The sequence below is a fragment of the Microtus ochrogaster genome, unplaced genomic scaffold, assembly GCF_000317375.1.
Source record: "Microtus ochrogaster isolate Prairie Vole_2 unplaced genomic scaffold, MicOch1.0 UNK18, whole genome shotgun sequence".
NCBI lineage: Eukaryota > Metazoa > Chordata > Mammalia > Rodentia > Cricetidae > Microtus > Microtus ochrogaster.
The window spans coordinates 5,637,451-5,654,345 of NW_004949116.1; the positions used below are offsets into that span (position 1 = coordinate 5,637,451).

General features: G+C 50.2%; 1 protein-coding gene across 18 annotated transcripts; it reads right to left on the minus strand.

The window, feature by feature from the left end:
- Positions 1 to 7,397: 7,397 nt before the first annotated feature.
- LOC101992080 (zinc finger and SCAN domain-containing protein 2-like) lies at positions 7,398 to 15,199 on the minus strand. Of its 18 annotated transcripts, none has more exons than XR_003378777.1 (6): positions 13,727 to 13,838; positions 13,310 to 13,349; positions 12,837 to 12,947; positions 11,017 to 11,882; positions 10,735 to 10,870; positions 7,398 to 9,483 (listed from the first exon to the last, which is right to left on the minus strand). XR_003378777.1 is itself a non-coding variant. In XM_026789408.1 (5 exons), exon 3 carries the CDS (start codon positions 11,852 to 11,854, stop codon positions 11,243 to 11,245), a length of 612 nt encoding a protein of 203 aa, XP_026645209.1. In that variant the 5' UTR covers positions 11,855 to 11,882; positions 13,310 to 13,349; positions 13,727 to 13,838; the 3' UTR covers positions 7,398 to 9,483; positions 10,735 to 10,870; positions 11,017 to 11,242. The 18 variants fall into 18 exon arrangements, 8 of the variants coding, with proteins under 8 accessions (XP_026645209.1, XP_026645210.1, XP_013209352.1 ...); XR_003378775.1 differs by having other exon boundaries at positions 13,302 to 13,349; XR_003378773.1 differs by having other exon boundaries at positions 12,946 to 13,093; positions 13,302 to 13,349.
- Positions 15,200 to 16,895: the final 1,696 nt, after the last annotated feature.

Below are 16,895 nucleotides of genomic sequence, written 5' to 3' on the forward strand. Positions count from 1 at the left end.
TAGCTCTGTAATAGAGTTTGAAGTCAGGGATGGTAATGCCTCCAGACAATCCTTTATTGTATAAGATTGTTTTGGCTAGCCTGGGTTTTTTGTTTTTCCATATAAAGTTGATTATTGAATAAAGACTTTTTTTTAAAAACTATTTCATACTCAACTCTCCAATGTGTGGCAAAGAGCCTTCGATGTGGCTTTCTTCAGTAGCATTTTTAAAACTTCTCTTATTTTCTAGTAAATATAAAAATTTGTACTTGCCCTTCAATCAAGTCAGCCATGACAATGGTATGGATCAATGATTTAGAAAAAATATTTTGTAATCATCCACTTATAAATAAGAAAGGGCCCCCTTATCCTATCTCCCCACCTCTAGTCATCTTGATGTTTTAGATCAAAGGTGATGGCCTAAAATCAAAACTTCAAATCAACCGTTTCCCCTCTGCAGGTTTTTGAGGAATTTTAGAGGGAAGTTTTTCAAAAGGAAAAGAGGGTCATATAAACGCTAATTTATAATGGAGAGTTTTCTAACATGGGGCAGGATCAAAGATAATCTAATGAACCCTCAGTTATCTGTCACTCACCTCCCAAGCTATCAAACCATCATCAGACTGTCCCAGCCTCATCCATACCCACATGGTTCCAAAGCACCTCCCCTTTCACCCAGCATGCATTCTGCATAACAACATCAGAACAACAGAATTGTAACTAAGAGAAGTTAATAATCCCATAGCATAAAAAATCCAGATGGTGTCCAAATTTCTCCAATAACTTCTCTGTCTTCAACACTACCTATACACAAAAGCAATCCACTACAATTTGCTTATTTGGTCCCCCAATCCTCCTGTAGACTCATTCACTCCTGCAGCCAGGGAAGTTGGCACATCACCCCATCTCAAAGACACCTAAAAGCTTTGAGTGTTTCTTTGAGGGTTTGGTTGGTTTTTTTTTTCTAGTTGGAATGTTTGTATGTTTTTTTTGTTTTGAGATCCTGAGACTTGAACCTGGTGCCTCACAGAAGCTGGGCAAGTGCTCACCCTATGAGCCTTTGTTCCTAGATATTTGAGGCTTTATGAGTAAACAATACTTGACTAACTTTTCTGTTATTCAATTGGCAGAGCCGCTATTTCCTTCTTTGTTCTTAGATCCTTTTGAAACCAGGAAAGAAACCAATTCCTAACTGCAGCCTATCTCCATACTAACCATCAGCTTCCACTTCACCTCTTAGGGGACAATGCATTTAGGTTGACCTTGTGCTTCTGTTCCTGTGTCTCTGTGTCCATCCATCTCTCAAGTGCTGCAATTACAGGGCTGGGGACAGAACCCAGGGTTTTGCACACACTGGGCAAGTTCGACCAACTGAGCTATGTATTTTGATGATTCCCTTCTCGAGGGCACACCAAGAACCTTATGGTTCTACATAGTAAATGATTCCCTTCTCGAGGGCACACCAAGAACTTTATGGTTCTACATAGTAACTCATTCAGCAAATATGTACAGAGCACCCACCTGGGCTCTAACTTAGTGACTCCTTCAAACCAATGTAAGTTGGTCCCTTAGGACTAACCTTTTTTTCTCTAAGGTCTATTCTCAAAATGTGCACTAGAGAGCACTATGCTCTTTAAATACCAGCTTCAAATACTGACCAATGAGATTTCTGTATCCTTCATAGCCCACTTATTGAATCACAGACAGCTTGCACTTTGAATAGGAAATGAAGGGCTGGGAGTGTAGCTCTGTGGTGGAAAAAGCATTTGCCTAGCGTGTATGAGGCACTAGGTCAATCCACAGCACTGAAAAATTAAAATTATATAAATTCCATCATGTGGATGCAAGGATAGAAACGGCATCGCTCCTGAAGATGTCTTTTTGTCCAAAGCAAACCACAATGGAGACAGCCTATGGATTTGGGGGTTCTATAAAATTATGGAAGCTAAAGACTGTTTCCACTCCAAAATATTGAAAGAAAACAGGAAGAATAAAATTAATCTCTTTAATTGCATGCTTACAGGACAATCAATTTAACAAATTGTTAAAATTGTGTCTCAAAAATTTTCAATATGCTTGAAAATTAGTAGCTAAGATTTTCTCATACTATTGAACTCCTCAGTCAGCCTGAATAAAAATGGCCACGGATGCGGAGTCAGGCAGCAGACAGCGTGTATCCCCGTGGCTCCTAGGGTGCACTGGACACTGCTCTGGGAGTGGAGGTCTGGCCCCAGACTTTTCAAGTGAAGCACTTTGCTGACTGATGTTTCCCCCAGGCCTCCCAACGTCTTCTGAGGCTGAACCACGTGAGTGAGAGAGCACCTTGGGCACGGCATACCTGTAAATGTATTTCTGGATTAAATTTGCTAATTTTTATTGGAGAACTTGTAATTACAGTCCTAAGTGAGATTGGCCTAGTTTTCCACCTGGTACTTTCTATCCTTTTGGTTCAGGTTTGAGGAATCTCATTGCCTGACTTTGGAAGTGTTTGCCAGGCCCTGGGACCATACAGGAAGGCCATCTTAATGGGGCTGTGGAACAGAGATCTTATTTTTCTACTAAATTCAGCTACTCTGGGTAACTATGATTCAGCGTATATTCAGACTAGGTCTGTCATGGGAATGTTTACAATTTTCTAGAAAATGTCAATTTCATATAAATGTAAAATTGTTTGAGATGGTCACAGAATTCTGTGATAAATTTATAAACCACCATTGTATTCACAGTCACCGTTCCTCATATTTTGACATTTTACTTTTTTTTTTAAGTGCTGGGGATCAAACCCAGGGCAAGCATTAGCATTTTGCCTCTGAGCGATAACTACTGCCTGCTTTTGCTAACTAAATTAGATTTCTTTTGTTGTTTGCTGTTATTGTTGTGTTGAGGCAAGGTCCAACTACTGGCCCAGGCTGTCTTGGAACTTGCCATCCTCAGATTCTGGGAGTTCTGCAATACAGGGATACATCACCATGCCTGGCCTAAAGTTGAGCTTTTTGATTGTAGATTCCCACATTTTCTTTTTTTCTAATGAATGTATTTACATTCTAATGAATGTTTCGTCTAATGACTGCTTTAGTTATGCCCCAGTCTTTAAATGTGATGCTCTCAGAGTTACATGTTCATAGATATTTATAATTTCCATTGCGATTCTTTTCTTTGACCTGAATTATTCCATATGTTTTCAAATTCTGTAATATACAGCAGCTTTCATTCGTGATACACGAGAGATTCTGACGGTTAGAAAGTGCCCAGGGTTTACACTTTGGGACTATGCCACCTGACACAGCCACAGGCCCAGGGCTCATGGCAACACAGATGGAGTGAAAAGAAAAGAGACATCCTAATGAGGACAGTGACACCAGCATCTGCCTGGGACATTTAGGGAACAGTGGAGCCCACCACAGCCCAGGGAGGAAACCCTACAACAAAAGGCAAGCTGAGGAGACAGGGGCACACAGACTTACTTCACATCAGCTTCGTGTGGAGTAGGAGCTGACAGAAATAAGCTCACAGAAGCAGGGAGACCTGCTGAGCTGCCTGTTCAGACAGCTGTGCTAGAAACTGACTGGAGAACCAAGGGTTGTTTGTATCTAACAGCAACAGAAATCAGCAAGATCAGCTGGATCCAGTTCCTCCCAGAGTTTCCATGGCTTTCCATTCACCTCACACAGGAGAAATAAAGGTGCTATGGCCTATTTTAGAGGTCAGAGATCCTCTCGTGACCTCTTCAAGGAAGTAGAGAGGGGGACAGCTGCCTGCTGTTTTCTCAAGATGCCATATTAGGGGTAACATCCTGGATCCCGCCAAAGCCAAGAGCCTTGATATAAAGGAGAAAAGCAAGCATGAGTCACAGAGCTGCAGCTCTCAGGGGAAGCACATGGCAGGAACCGCAGAAACCGTGGTCAGCATATCCCACCCTGAAGGCATCAACTACAGTTCTTTTGTGGTCAGAACATGATGTAGCATTTCACAGTCCTGGAAATCATGTAGCCTGCCTTCCCTGCCACAGCCCACACTACGCGGGTAGAATGTTATAGGTGTACTGACCCTGTTACTTCTGCCCATCAGCCAATTCCCCTCTGAACTGTCAGGATACACAGGGCACCTCCATGCCACCCTCCCCAGGAGCCTTCCTTGCCAAGGCTTCTGCAAATGTACTCTTGAATCCACATGCTAATCATGGGGGACCCTGCTAGTCCCCTAGCATTTATTCAGGAGCTAGAGGAGGACCAACAGCCGCTTGTCAGGAAAATTCCAGCTCCTTCCTAGAGCTCCTCTGTCTGAGCTGTACTCAGGTTCATAATGGTTACTATGGAGTGGAATAGTGATCACATGGTCAGATGCAGCTGTGCAGAGCTGCTGAGTCCACGAGCAGAAGTGGGAAGTGGGCATTCACTACAGTGTTCTAGAAACCAAGTCTGTTCCAAGGTGACTCTCCTAGAGAACAACCAAAGATTTTATATCTAAAAGAAAAAAAGACACTATGCTACAGCTCACCACGCCTCTGCTGCAGGGTGGAGATGATGCCTGCTGTGCTGGGGAGTACCAACTTGAAGCATCTCAGACACCAGAAGAAGGGGAACACCATCTTGGGATCCCTGCTGCCTACTCCCAAAGACCCAGCTGTACAGCTGGATAGGAGGGACTCCTCACATTCCCAAGGGCCTTTGACACAGCCTATCACCAGCCCATGTGTATCTGTGCCCTTAGGTCCAGGGCACATCCAGGAGAAACCCCCACAGCTCTGGTCAGAGATCAGAAACAGAGGTTAAATTGAAAAAGCCCTTGATCAAAGCCTTACTGTCAGATGGGGCCCCAGCCCTTAAACTCAACTCTCAGCTCTTGTTCCCAGTCAAAAGGAACGTAGTGCCTCCACTGGGGGACTGCCTGGCCAGCATTTGGATTCCTTTGCCAATTGTCATCTACCACCCATGAACCCAGTGACAGTTCTTCACTGAAAACCCACAGGTAACCAGTATCGCACAGATCTTATTCTGTGGACAAGAGCTTGGGGCTTACAAGACCTTGTCCCACTCAATGGGGGCATTTAGGAAGCAGAGCCTGATACCAGGCCTTTCATTTGGCAGGATGAGAATTCTCAGGAAGATCCCAGAGAAAGAGAGTGGCTGTAAACAGCACCAGGCAGAGAAAGGAGGACCCAGCTATGTCTTAGCAGGAGACCCCCTTCTGTTCCGCTCTCCCAGAAATTTTGAGCACAAACAGCCAGCGACCCAGATCCTTGCCCCCCATCCCCACCCTCCCCGTCAGCTTCCAATTACCACCTGGGGCAGGGTGAAGCGACGCCCAGGCTGGACAGCCATAAACCCTGGTGTCTGTGTTCATCCCCACTGCTATGGACAAACACATGACATGAGGCAGTTTTAGGAGGAAGGGTTTGTTCTGGCTTATAGTTCAAGAGTCTTTCCATCGTGGCAGGGAAGAAATGGCAGCAGAGGGAAGGGCCATCAGGAAGGCGTGGGGCAGGAGGCAGTTAGTCGGTCACATGGCATCTGCAATGGAGAGACCGAGAGAGATGAATGCTGGTGTTCAGCTCACCCTCTTCTTCTGACCCAGCCCATGGAATAACGCCACCCACAGTTAAAGAGTCTCCGCATCTCAATTATCCTAACCTAGGTAGTCTTTCACAGGTGCACACAGAGACTTCTGATGGGCGAGCCTAGGTCCCGCCAAGATGACAATATTAACTATCACAATGATGGCCAACACTCACCAAAGCTATAAAGGAATAAGGGGAACCAAGAGCACACACAGAGAGACATTCTTTCACTTGGGGGGAGGACAGTGGGGTTCTGGTGTGACTGAAGACAGCAACTGAGGCCGGATGTACAGACAAGGGGAGTCTGTTCCAGAAAAGATAGAGACCTTTTGGTCCAGGACTTTTTATTTTCTTAGTCTTTCTCTCTCTGCTGTGTCCTGTATTCCAGCTCATTCCCATAAAGCTGGGCTGAGCAAGCCAGGTGAGGGTGGGCCCTGCTGATATGGCCAGTGCCCAGGATCAGGCAGTGGTAAGAGTCCTGGCAGATGGACCCTGTGAAGGTACTGAATCCTCCCTCTCTTGCCTCTACATCCCACAAGCTTGTCCAGGAGGAAAACACTATGTCTATCTCCTCTGCCCCACCCAAAGGGAAGAGGGCCAATGAAATGCCTAAGCCAGAAGATCCTCCTTAGAGGGTGGACATAGGACACATTTCCCCAGTGTGGGTGGCATCTTTTTAAAATGAAGCTTCCAAGCAGAGTCTGGGGTTGGATCCAAGGCTTCACGTAACAAGTTCCCAGGAGACAGTGATGCCCAGAGAGCACACACATATGAATGCAAACACACAGGAACACACACACACACACACACACACACACGTTGCTCACCCTCTAGGATTTATCCACCATCCACTCAGCTCTGGTTTCTTCCCCTGTGACACTGTGACACTGTGACAGATAGGACTCTGAAGGGTTGTGACCCAGCCGTTCATAAGGTCCTCCTCAGGCCATAGCTCAGGCTGGGCCAGGCTACAACTCTGTCTGAAGCTCATAGTGACGAACTACCCTGGGCCAACAGAGGCTGGGCCACAACTGCTGCTTCTGCCATGGGAGGTACGGGGATGGGTAAGAAAAGGGTGGAGCCTGCTGTCACCTTCAGTTTAGGCAACATGAGTGGAACATAACAACCCTGACCACTCTCTCCACCCCCCACCCCCAGCTCTCACCCTAGAGTCAGGCTTCACAGGCACTGTCCCGAGTGACTTCCCACTCATGACCCTTCTTGGCTAATGACAGAATCTAGAGTACTCCGCAGTCATAGTTGGGCCTGGACAGTAATGAGACTGACGGAGGCCCGCCTGACATCAAGGTGCCGTCCAGCACTTGCACTAGAAAGGACATGGTCTGTGACAGGCTCCACCTAGGACAGGGTGTGGATGTGCTCTGAATTTGCATCTGTTCTATCTGACTTATCAGTTCTCGCCGCAGTTTAAGTCAGAGTGCAGCCTCTGTTAGGACGACAATTAGAGAGGCCGTGACTGGCCCGATGGCCAGCCCTAGAGTCCAATCTCCTGACTCGAATCTTCTTGATGGCCCAGCGCTTGGGAGCCAGTGGGAGTCATCTCAAAGCCTCTGGGCAGGAGTTATTCCACTGTGGACTGAGAGTGATTGGGAGATGCTGGGGTCTGTTACCCAGACCCCAATAGTGGCCACTGACTGGACAGGGAGGCCTCTACTAAGTGCGGTGTTTGGTGATCTGCTCCCTGTAGTCTTTGGCTACTATTCCACTTTGAACACAAGTCCATGTCACCTTGAAGGAACTCTCCCACAAGTGATGGAGGCTAAGATACAGGCTGAAAGAGAAGCCACAACCCTCTTTCCAGCTATGTACCCCAAAGACTGCTCCACAAACCAACTGTGGTAGAGAACTTTTATTTGAGTCAGCTCCAACAGATGTCAGGAACCTCAGGAACATCCAATGTGAACATCCATTCAAGTGCACTCCTGTGTATGCATGGTGCGTGTTGAGGGGCAGGGTGTCCCTTCTGCTTCTACCCTGAGGCTCTCGAGCATCTGTTATTGATCCAAGGAGCCAGCCCACCACTCAACCCAATGCACTGCTAGCTACATGTGTGCTCCACCCTTTCTCCCCTCCCACTACCACCCCAGCCTCCAACATTAATTTCATCAGCCCATTGACAAGTGTTTTCCTGAGTTAGGAGCCCAGCCCTGTGCTAGACCCACCTGGATCTGAAGAAGAAATGACAGCCCCTTGCCCTCAGGGAGCTCACAGTTTAGTTGGGGGTTCGAGGTGCACATGTGTACAAACAGCACACATACATACGACACAGAAACAGTGAGCACAAGACTACACATCACAGTACACAAGGGAGACGCCGCGTGTTAACACAAGTGTGGTACAGAGAGAGCAAAGGCCAGGAGGGCTGGGAGGCTCAGCCCTGGCGAATAAGGAGGGGGGGAATCTGGCGGGGAGGGGGAGATGAAGGTTTCAAAACAAAACAGGGGAAGGCATGACAGAGTTACAGCAGGGAAGAGACAAGCTGAGGGGCATGGTGAGATCTCCTCTAGATTAGCCAAGGAAAAGAGGTGCGTGGAAGCTCCTGGGGTGTGGAGACTGCCTCCCCTGCACTCAGTGACCCCAGAATAAGGCATAGGGGTTCATTAAGAATGTGCATGGGAGATGCAGGCAGTAAGACCCCAGGTTAGAAATCCACAGGTTTCTAGCAAGTCCTAGTACAGGAAAGGGAGCCCCTCCTTTCCTAATGAGTGGTTCATTCTGGGGAAGAGAAACATCTGTGCCCTGACCCAGTTGACTTGCTCACATGCGAAGACAGGAGTCCTTGACCAACAGTGACCCAAGACCCACACCCCCTACCTGTACCCCTGCTTACTTATGGGACACACACAACTCCTCCACAAGTTTCTCCCTCTGCCTATACCCAGGGCTTCTGGTGCTTTCTCCCCTCGCATTCCCAGACACCTGGCCAGCCAAGAGGCCTGATCGATTGCATGTGGCTAAAGGAAACAGGATCCCTACTCCTTGGGGCAGACACAGAGCAAATGATTCACCAACCCTTCAGCAGTCCAGCCTCCCCTTGAGACTCCACAGTGAAATCAGAGCCAAGGCCAAGCCAGGCCTTCTAGCCTTACAAGGCTCCATTGTAAAATCCCACAGTGTGTCAGTCACAGAAGGGGAGAAGGCAGACAAGCCCAGGAGCCTTGGGCAATGCTGGGGGAGGGAGATCGGGTTCTAGAAACCAGATGTATTGCTAGATTGGGGGGACGGGATGGACAGACTAAAAGGGGCTCAGCCTCAGAAGTCTTTATTCCCAAACAAGAAGAGACCAGGAGGAGAGACACACCTGTCTGGAGTAAGGAAAGGATGGCAGATGAATGCCCAGGGTTGAGGTCTTCAGTCTGGAGTCGCGAGGCTCCTGAGACTCCCTGGCATTGTGAGACCTACATGAGTATGTGAATTCTCCTAGAAGGGCCACAGCCTCCATCAGAATTTAAAGGGTCACATGTCCCCGAAGTCTTAACCATTCTAGTTCAGAAAGGGCACAGGAGCCTTTGGGTGCGGCTCACATCTTGAGGGAAGTTTTGTCTCTCAAGCCAAGCCTGCCATCAACTTGCTGTGATAACTCAGACCGGTCGCTTCTTATCTCTGCCCTTCAACCAAGTGGTGGGCCGGGCTGGAAGAGAGAAAGCCAGCTCTCCACACAGGCGCTGTCTCCACACCTGAGTTGAAGTCTAGGGTCAGGAAGCCAAAAGGAGGCTTGCCCAGCTGTAAGTTTTCCACCTAGGCCTGGACCCAGTCTCTACTTGCCAGCTTTACCAACACAGGGCACCTCCAGAGGTAAGTCTTCTGAGGAGACACATTCTCATGCCAGGATGCAAGGACCCCAGGACCCCATGGGACTTCGTTTTTGGTCTCCATGCACAGATATGCCCTGCATGTCCTGGGCCATGAGGTCCTGACCATTGTGTCTGTTCATGGAAACAGAGATCATGGTCAGTATATTGTAGTAACATAGTCCTGCCTGTGCACCCATCCGGACTATGGGGGCACATTCACATGGCCCACTCTGAATCTATCTGGAACTTCAAGACAATCCTCCTGCCACCACCCACCAAGATACTGCCAAGATTCTTTGCCATTTCACACATGAGATAGCTGAGCCCTGATACTCGAGTAACTGGCCAGCTCCTGACATCCCAGGACCGTATTTATTTTCTGTCACCAAATCCTAGTCCACATTGCAATAATAACCAAGGACCTCAAGCTGAGGCCAGGGCTCCAGAGGAGTCACACAGCAATGAGGTAGGACAGAAAGCAAAGGGAGTGGACAGGCCTCTAGCACTGCACCCGGGCTCAGGGGTCAGGGTCTCTATCAGAGCCCCCCCATCCTAACTTCATGCCCCCAGCACCTGTCAAACCCGGCAATGCCCCTGCTCACATGCCCAAGTTCTCTTCACTGCATTTTCAATAACTCAGCAACAAAGCTGAAAGATTTTCAGGTCCAAAATCCCCAACGAAGCCCAGACTTGACCTACCGTAGCACTAATTATTAACTGTGATTTGGAACAAGCTTGGGGAAATCTTGGTTTCCTTGTTTGTCAGATGGCAGAAAAGGCCAGAGCCTCAGAGTAACATCCTGGAGACAGGGGTCCTGGAAGCCCCCAGTTGTCATTCTTACCAGGGACCTTGATCAACCATCCTAGCTGAGGCCTCCATCATCCTTCCCTGGATGAACCTCAAGGCTCTCTGCCCATCCAGCTGCCTTCCAGGGCTTCTGTTCTCATCCTAAATCACAGGTCTAAGCTCACTGCACTTACTACAAATGTCTGGTGTCTCTTCCTCCGAACACAAAGTCCTTTGTGGAACAAACCCTAACCCTTGCCATCTTGAAGCCCTCCTTCTGCACACAGCAATTCTGTCTCTAGGACCCAGTGCAAGACCTTCAAACCCCCTTAGGTGAATCCAGTCATTTTCCCGACCCAGGGATGTCCCTACTGGAGCCCGCATGTCTGTGCAGACATACTGACTGACACCCTATCACAGGCACCAGAGTGGGCTTCCAAGTGCCTGGACCTGAGGTCCTTCCAAGAGAGGAGCAAAGCACAGCTCAGAGCTAATTGGTAAATCTCTCTGGACAAGCGACGTTACCCTCTGCTAACAGCTGAACCTCGCAACCCCCAGGGAAAAGAAAAAGTCTCTCATCTTCATCCCCAACTTACAGGTAAGCAATTGAGACATGGAGTGAAATGGCTTCTCAAGGCCAGTGGTTACAGGAGACTGAGGCTTTGGGGACTGAGCTTTGGCCGGGAGACTGTGGAAAGTGGTCCTCTCCGAGTCGTTTTCAAGTCTGACGTGCTGGGGATGAAAATGAGGTAAGCAAGAAGTTAAGTCATGGAGACCCAATGGGCCGCTCCTGACCTGGAGAGCCAACACTGCGCACCCACTTCCCAGGCCCACCACTCCCACAAACATGGGACTCGGGTCAACCCTATGGGGCTCACCTGCTCTAGGAGCCTGAGGAGGCAAACCAGGTGCCAAAGCAGATTCATGCAGCCAGCCAAAGGGTCCAGGGAGAGGAAGGAAAGCAGATGGCTCAAGCCCTTTCAACACCCCAAGCAGGCTGGCCCTGCCTCTCTCCCATAAGCCCATCCAGAGAGGGGGCAACCCAGCACCCTTGGTTGTGACTCCTGAATTGGAGGCAGTTGATGGTGGCAGGCCTTCCATAGGTCATAGCACGCGGCCTAAATGGGCCGCCTGGCTCTCAGGCCCATGGCCATGGCTGCGCTGGTGGGCCTTGAGCGAGCCCTCACGCGCGAAGCTCTTGCCGCAGCGAGGGCAGAAGTAGGGCCGCCGCTCCCCGAAGACACCTGGACGGCGCGGGTGCGGCGTCGGCATACGCGCGTGGGTGCGCTGGTGGTTGAGCAGAAAGCGTGGCTCACGGAAGCAGCGACCACACTGGGCACACTGGTGCGGCTTTTCGCCGCTGTGGATGCGCTGGTGCGTGAGCAGGTTCTGCTTGAGGCTGAAGCAGCGGCCGCACTCGGGGCAAGGGAAGGGCCTCTCTCCGGTGTGTGTGCGTTGGTGCACCTCCAGGTTGTGTTTGACGCTGAAGGCCTTGCCGCACTCGGGACACACAAAGGCGGCGGTGCGACCGGCCCCCACGTGTGCCTTCTGGTGCCGCACCAGGCTGGGCTGCTGGGAGAAGGTCTGGCCGCACAGTGGGCAGCGGTGGGACTGTTCCTCCGCCGGGTGGTGAATAACCAGACCTTGATCGTCTCCTAAACTCTCCTCCCCGTCCCCCGTAGGAGACCCTCCCCTGGAGGACACCAGCTCTGTCATGGGCGCTTCCAGATACAATCACCAGTCCCTGTAGAAGCAGAAGCAGAGAGAGGGATCAGGGAAGACCCAGGCTCAGTCGTTCTTCTCCAACCTTTTGAATCACTCACTTCCAACAAACCCCAGCTTCGTTTCATCACAGCCTGTCGTCCTCGGCTCTTCTCACCAGCCATTACCTCCGAGACCCCCTGCCCTCTCTGGCATCCCCTTGCAGTCTGCTGCCTGGTCCTGTGCCCTTCATCATCACCCTGGAATAGGGTGGTCATGCTACCCTCTGACTCCAAACCCAGCACCTCAAGAACAGAAGCTACCTTCCGTTACAAAAACACATCAATCCCCATGCCTACAACACAGAAAGCATGGGCTAAATATTGTTGGGGAATTCTCAGGAGCAGCTTCTCCATTCAGATGCCCAAGGGTAAGAGGTGACCTGAAACCTGCAGGAAGGAAGGTCACCTATGGCTTAAAGAAGGAAGCAAAATAAACCCCCATAAACTTGAAAGTGACCTCCCTGGGTTAAACATTAAAGGTAGTCCCTCTGCCTAACAAGACGAATCATACACTTGAAACGTTACAGGTCACTGAGCCAAAGCAAGAGCTCCCAACCAGCCAGGTCTGGTCCATAAGACTGAGCACCACAGTCGGTGCTCAGCAAACATCCCCAGCACTGTGCTCCCTGCAGGCGTGTTTTAAAGATTGTCATCCCAGGTCACTCGTTATGTCCTTCTGAAACAGTTTCTTACTGCCCTCACAACACCCTTGAATAAGGGGCAAAGCAGTTTTACCGAGCCCAGGTTTGTAAATGGAACAATTGAAGCTGTAGGAAACCAACATACTTGTCCAAGGTCACAAGGCAAGGTGAGCCAGGACTAGGCCTCCTGACTCACTCTTGAAAACAATTCCATATATTAGCTGCTCAGCAACTAAATACCCCTTCACACACGAATGCACACACGCATGCATGCATTTATGCACACCTACCTACCTCAGCCTCCACAAATCCATCCATTCTCAAAGGGTCTCTGCTCCTATAGGGCACAGTGTCTTGCCACCACTCCCATGCCTTGTAGGGCATTGGGACCCACTTCACTCACCCCTGCATCAGAGAAGCTTGTTCAGGGTTCCCCTCAAATCTCCCTGCAGGTCTTCTCCACTCTTCCAGTCTGAGTCAATTTACCTGCAGGGTGGTCTCAGAGACAACCTCTCTTCCCCCCACCTTCAGGCCAGGGTGGAACTGGTACCCTGGAGCAAGGACCCATTGCCATGCTTCCACCCACAATCCCTCCCCAGACAGCTGTGCTGGCATTTGCAAAGTCCCCTTGGCCAAGCTGAGCCTGGTCACTGAGCAACCTCCCTACTTCCCCTACTAGACCTCTGACCAGGCCCAGAAGGTCCAGGGCCATGGTTCTGCCTCCCTCCCCCAAGTTCCTCCATCAGGTGCCACACTCACAGCCCAACCTGCTCCACTTCTGCAGTCTTCAGCAGCTTTTCCCTCTGTCTGAGCAGCCCAAGGAAAACACAGTTAAGTCTCCCGCAGCGATGCGCCCCTTCTTCCCCGCCCCCATAAGGCTGAAAAGCCTCCTGCAGTCAAACCGCTGCATTAATCACAAGAGCTCACCCCACCCGGCATGACTCCCTCTCACAGTCTTGCCAATTCCAGGGGTCCGAGAGACCCTGGAGAAATGTGTATAGCAACCCCACCCCCAGGAACAGGCACAGGCTGCTACCCAGTTGCCGCAGCCCACCATGCCGGGCTGCCAGCCCCAGCTGCTAAAGGAATGCATGCAATCCACCCACCCCCACCCCCGTGCCCGCAGCGCCCCCCCACGGGACCGCGCGATCCCGAGTAAACAAGTAATTAAGTCTTGACACTACCACTCCCAGAAAGAGCTGCATGGTTCCGGGCAAATACGGTAGCCCGCAGTGGCCCGCCCCCAAGGGTCCCGCGCTGGCCTCAATAAATACGGTAACCTCCCTTCCAGTCTGGGGCCCTAGCCAGGGACTCACGTGGAGCCGCCTCTGGAGCCCTTGTCTCTGCTGCAGCGCCGCAGTCGCCAGCGTAGCCGCAGCCGCACAGCAGCCCCGTGAGGCTGGGAGGTCTAACTCGCCAACAACCCGGCTGGCTGGGAAAAGGGAGGCAACAAGCGCTGCGCCTGCTCAGGAAAGGAAAGGGTCCACCAGATTCTGGGGCATGCATTGCCTGCAGGAGGGGTTACCCTAATGGTCCAACACCCCCACCCCCAGCCAGCTCCGGAGAAATGCCATCTTGGTCTCCCTCATCCCTAAGCAGAAGCAGACTGGCCAGCCCCCGGACCTGACCCAAGCAGGCTGAGTCTCTGGGAACAGGGGACCAATCCCAGAGAACAGGGGAGCAAGAAGGAAGAGACGCAGGGGACCCAGTGCTGGAAAGTCTCAGAATCACCAGAGTTGAGTCGATTGTGATCAAGCCAAAGGTGTCCCCTAGAAGCACTGCTTCTAACCACCCCCACCCCCACCCCCACAGAAGTACAAGTCTTTACTTCCAGAACTAGAGACAGAGACATATGGATCTCTGGAGTTCAAGGCCAGCTTTGTCTACATATTGAGTTTCATGCCATATATAGTGTGGCTCTATCTCAAATGAAAGAGAGAGAGAGACAGAGAGACAGACAGACAGACAGACAGACAGAGAGAGCGAGCATCCAGAGAAGCAGCAGCAGGTGCAAAAAATAGCACTAAATTCCAGTTTCCCACTGCTCTTTAATAATACCACTTGCCTGTCCATACCCTTAGCTTTTTAAACCACTGTTTCCCATGTATTAGCTCATGGGAACTTCCAATAACAATTTACATCTATAAAATGGGATAATTATAATACCTTATTATAATATTTTATCCTGTTTTATAGATGGGAAAAGATTTTTAAAGTAAAACTCAAGGTAACTTTTCCCAGCACCCACATCTTTATAAAAGTAGTAAAGGCCAGCTAAGAAAGGGCCTTAGAGTCCACACAAGATTGATAGAGAACAGGCCTGAGACGGAGGGGATGTCAAGGTTATAGTCACTAGAGAATAACTGATGGAGTTTCTCTGTGACCCCTTGGTAGCTGCCACACAGAGAAATCAGGCTTCCCAGGATCAGGTAGAGCTTTTTCTAACAGGTTCTAGGAATGGCTCATAGGTAGAAAAACTGCACCATGGGCTTTGGGCAGCTCAGATACCATGAGGGTCCTCCCTGCTTCATAGCTGCAAGTGTCCAGTGCGCTTGCAGAACTCTTCCAGAGGGCTGTGAGACACTAAAAACATCCTCTCGTTCGGAACGCTAGACCCGGAAAGTCATGCCTACCTTTCAGTTTCCTTAGGACCAGTGTGTCAGCAGGCCCCACTTGACTCATTCTGGAGAGCCCACATCTCCACAATCAGCCCCCTTCCCATCCCTGCGGTCAGTGATGTAGGCAAGCAGTGGCATTGCCATCTGACATGAGGGAAAAGGGGTTGGTGTTGGACTTGTCCACCAGGTTGTGTTCTGCAGAAGGCCGGTCCTCAGGCCTCAGGCTGTTGTCACCACTGTTGTCTGCTCTAAGGATAGCACAGCACTGCCAACTTCAGTTCTGATTCTTTCTTTGTAAAGTGGGTCAGAGAATATCAAAGAGGTGGCATCAGATCAAAGACAAGCTCATACTTGTCCTAGAGGTTCACAGTGTGGGGTTCACAGCATTGCAGAGATTAAGGGGTACACAGGTGCCTGGGGCCAGCCAGTCAGCCAGCTATTAGTCAGTCATCCATGGAGAAGGACATACAGAATGAAAGAAGGGTAAAAAGCCCCAAGGCAAAAACTGTAGATGAAGAGAAACAAGTCATAAGAGCTAGTGGGATGAGCATAAAATAAGGCCAAGCACTCAAATCTAATAAGTCTCTGTGCCATTATTGGGGAGCTGGTTGGTGACCCAAAAGAAAGCCCACTTCACATGGCAGCCAGTCCATTAGAAAGGAAACAAGACAAGGCTTTCTATCCCATCCTCTACTAGGTAAGTGGGTACAAGCCTGCGGTGGCCCTGAGGCCAAGTTTGCAAAAGGCTGCATCAGTTGGGTGGGGCTGGATCCTGGACCCATGCTTGTCTTCTGTGAGGAGCAGGCTGAAGGCTGAGTCAGATAACCTAAGGTCCATGACGAGCAGCTGGTCATTGGTAAACAACAGAAGCAGCAAGTTCGACAGCAAAGGGGAGCTGCCCATTGCCAGGGGAACTGAGTTTCATCTCTTCAGCAGGCCACAGGAGAACTGGGGACACTTAGGGAAGACCAAGGTTTTCAAAATCAAGTACAATGACCTATGACAGGACAGTGCCATGCTCGCAACGGCATTTTCTAGGTAAGCTGTGCCAGCACAGAAAAAGAAAACAGCTGTTGGTGGGAATGGAGGACAGGGGATGCCATCTAGAACCCTGGGTCTCCTAGGGGAATGACAGGAATGAAGGCTGAATTTTGGCTGAGTCACATCTGTCTGCCCCTTTCACGTGCAAGCACCTGCCCCCAGCCCAAGCTCATCTTCGTGTGCTGTGGCCAACACAAGACAGTGTGACTGCATTCTGCGTGCACGGTCATGCATTCTTTATCCAGGCAGGACAGTGACCCACATGTGGCCACCACCATGTAAGGGTCATGAAGCTGCTGGACTCTAGAGCCTAACAAAGGTGTGTGGATCCTTTCTGTATGGGTGGAAAAGCTGACTCGGCCAGCCCTGATCTAGCTTTGTGTTGTATTCACCCTGAGGCACGGCAGACAGGTGAGTCAGGAAGACCCTTAAGGGCGCTATAGATCACTGCACTGGGCCTCCCTGAGCACACCTGCACAGGGATCTCTAGACTCCAAGAGCTCTTTCTATCCCTAGATATCAGGCTCCACATCTCAACCAAATGCCTCCTGCTGATTTCAATCTGGAATTTAGCACACTTGTGTCCTCCCCATCGGGCTGTGAATTTCTAAGAGCAGGGGCTGTGTTTTTAGCATCCCTGTGCCCCCAAGAGCCCAGCACATAGTGAGTCCTTTTTAGGGTCTATTCAGTGACT

Excerpts from the sequence above, each read along its gene's own strand:
- LOC101992080 (XM_026789409.1), bottom strand. The coding sequence starts at position 11,854 with ATGACAGAGCTGGTGTCCTCCAGGGGAGGGTCTCCTACGGGGGACGGG.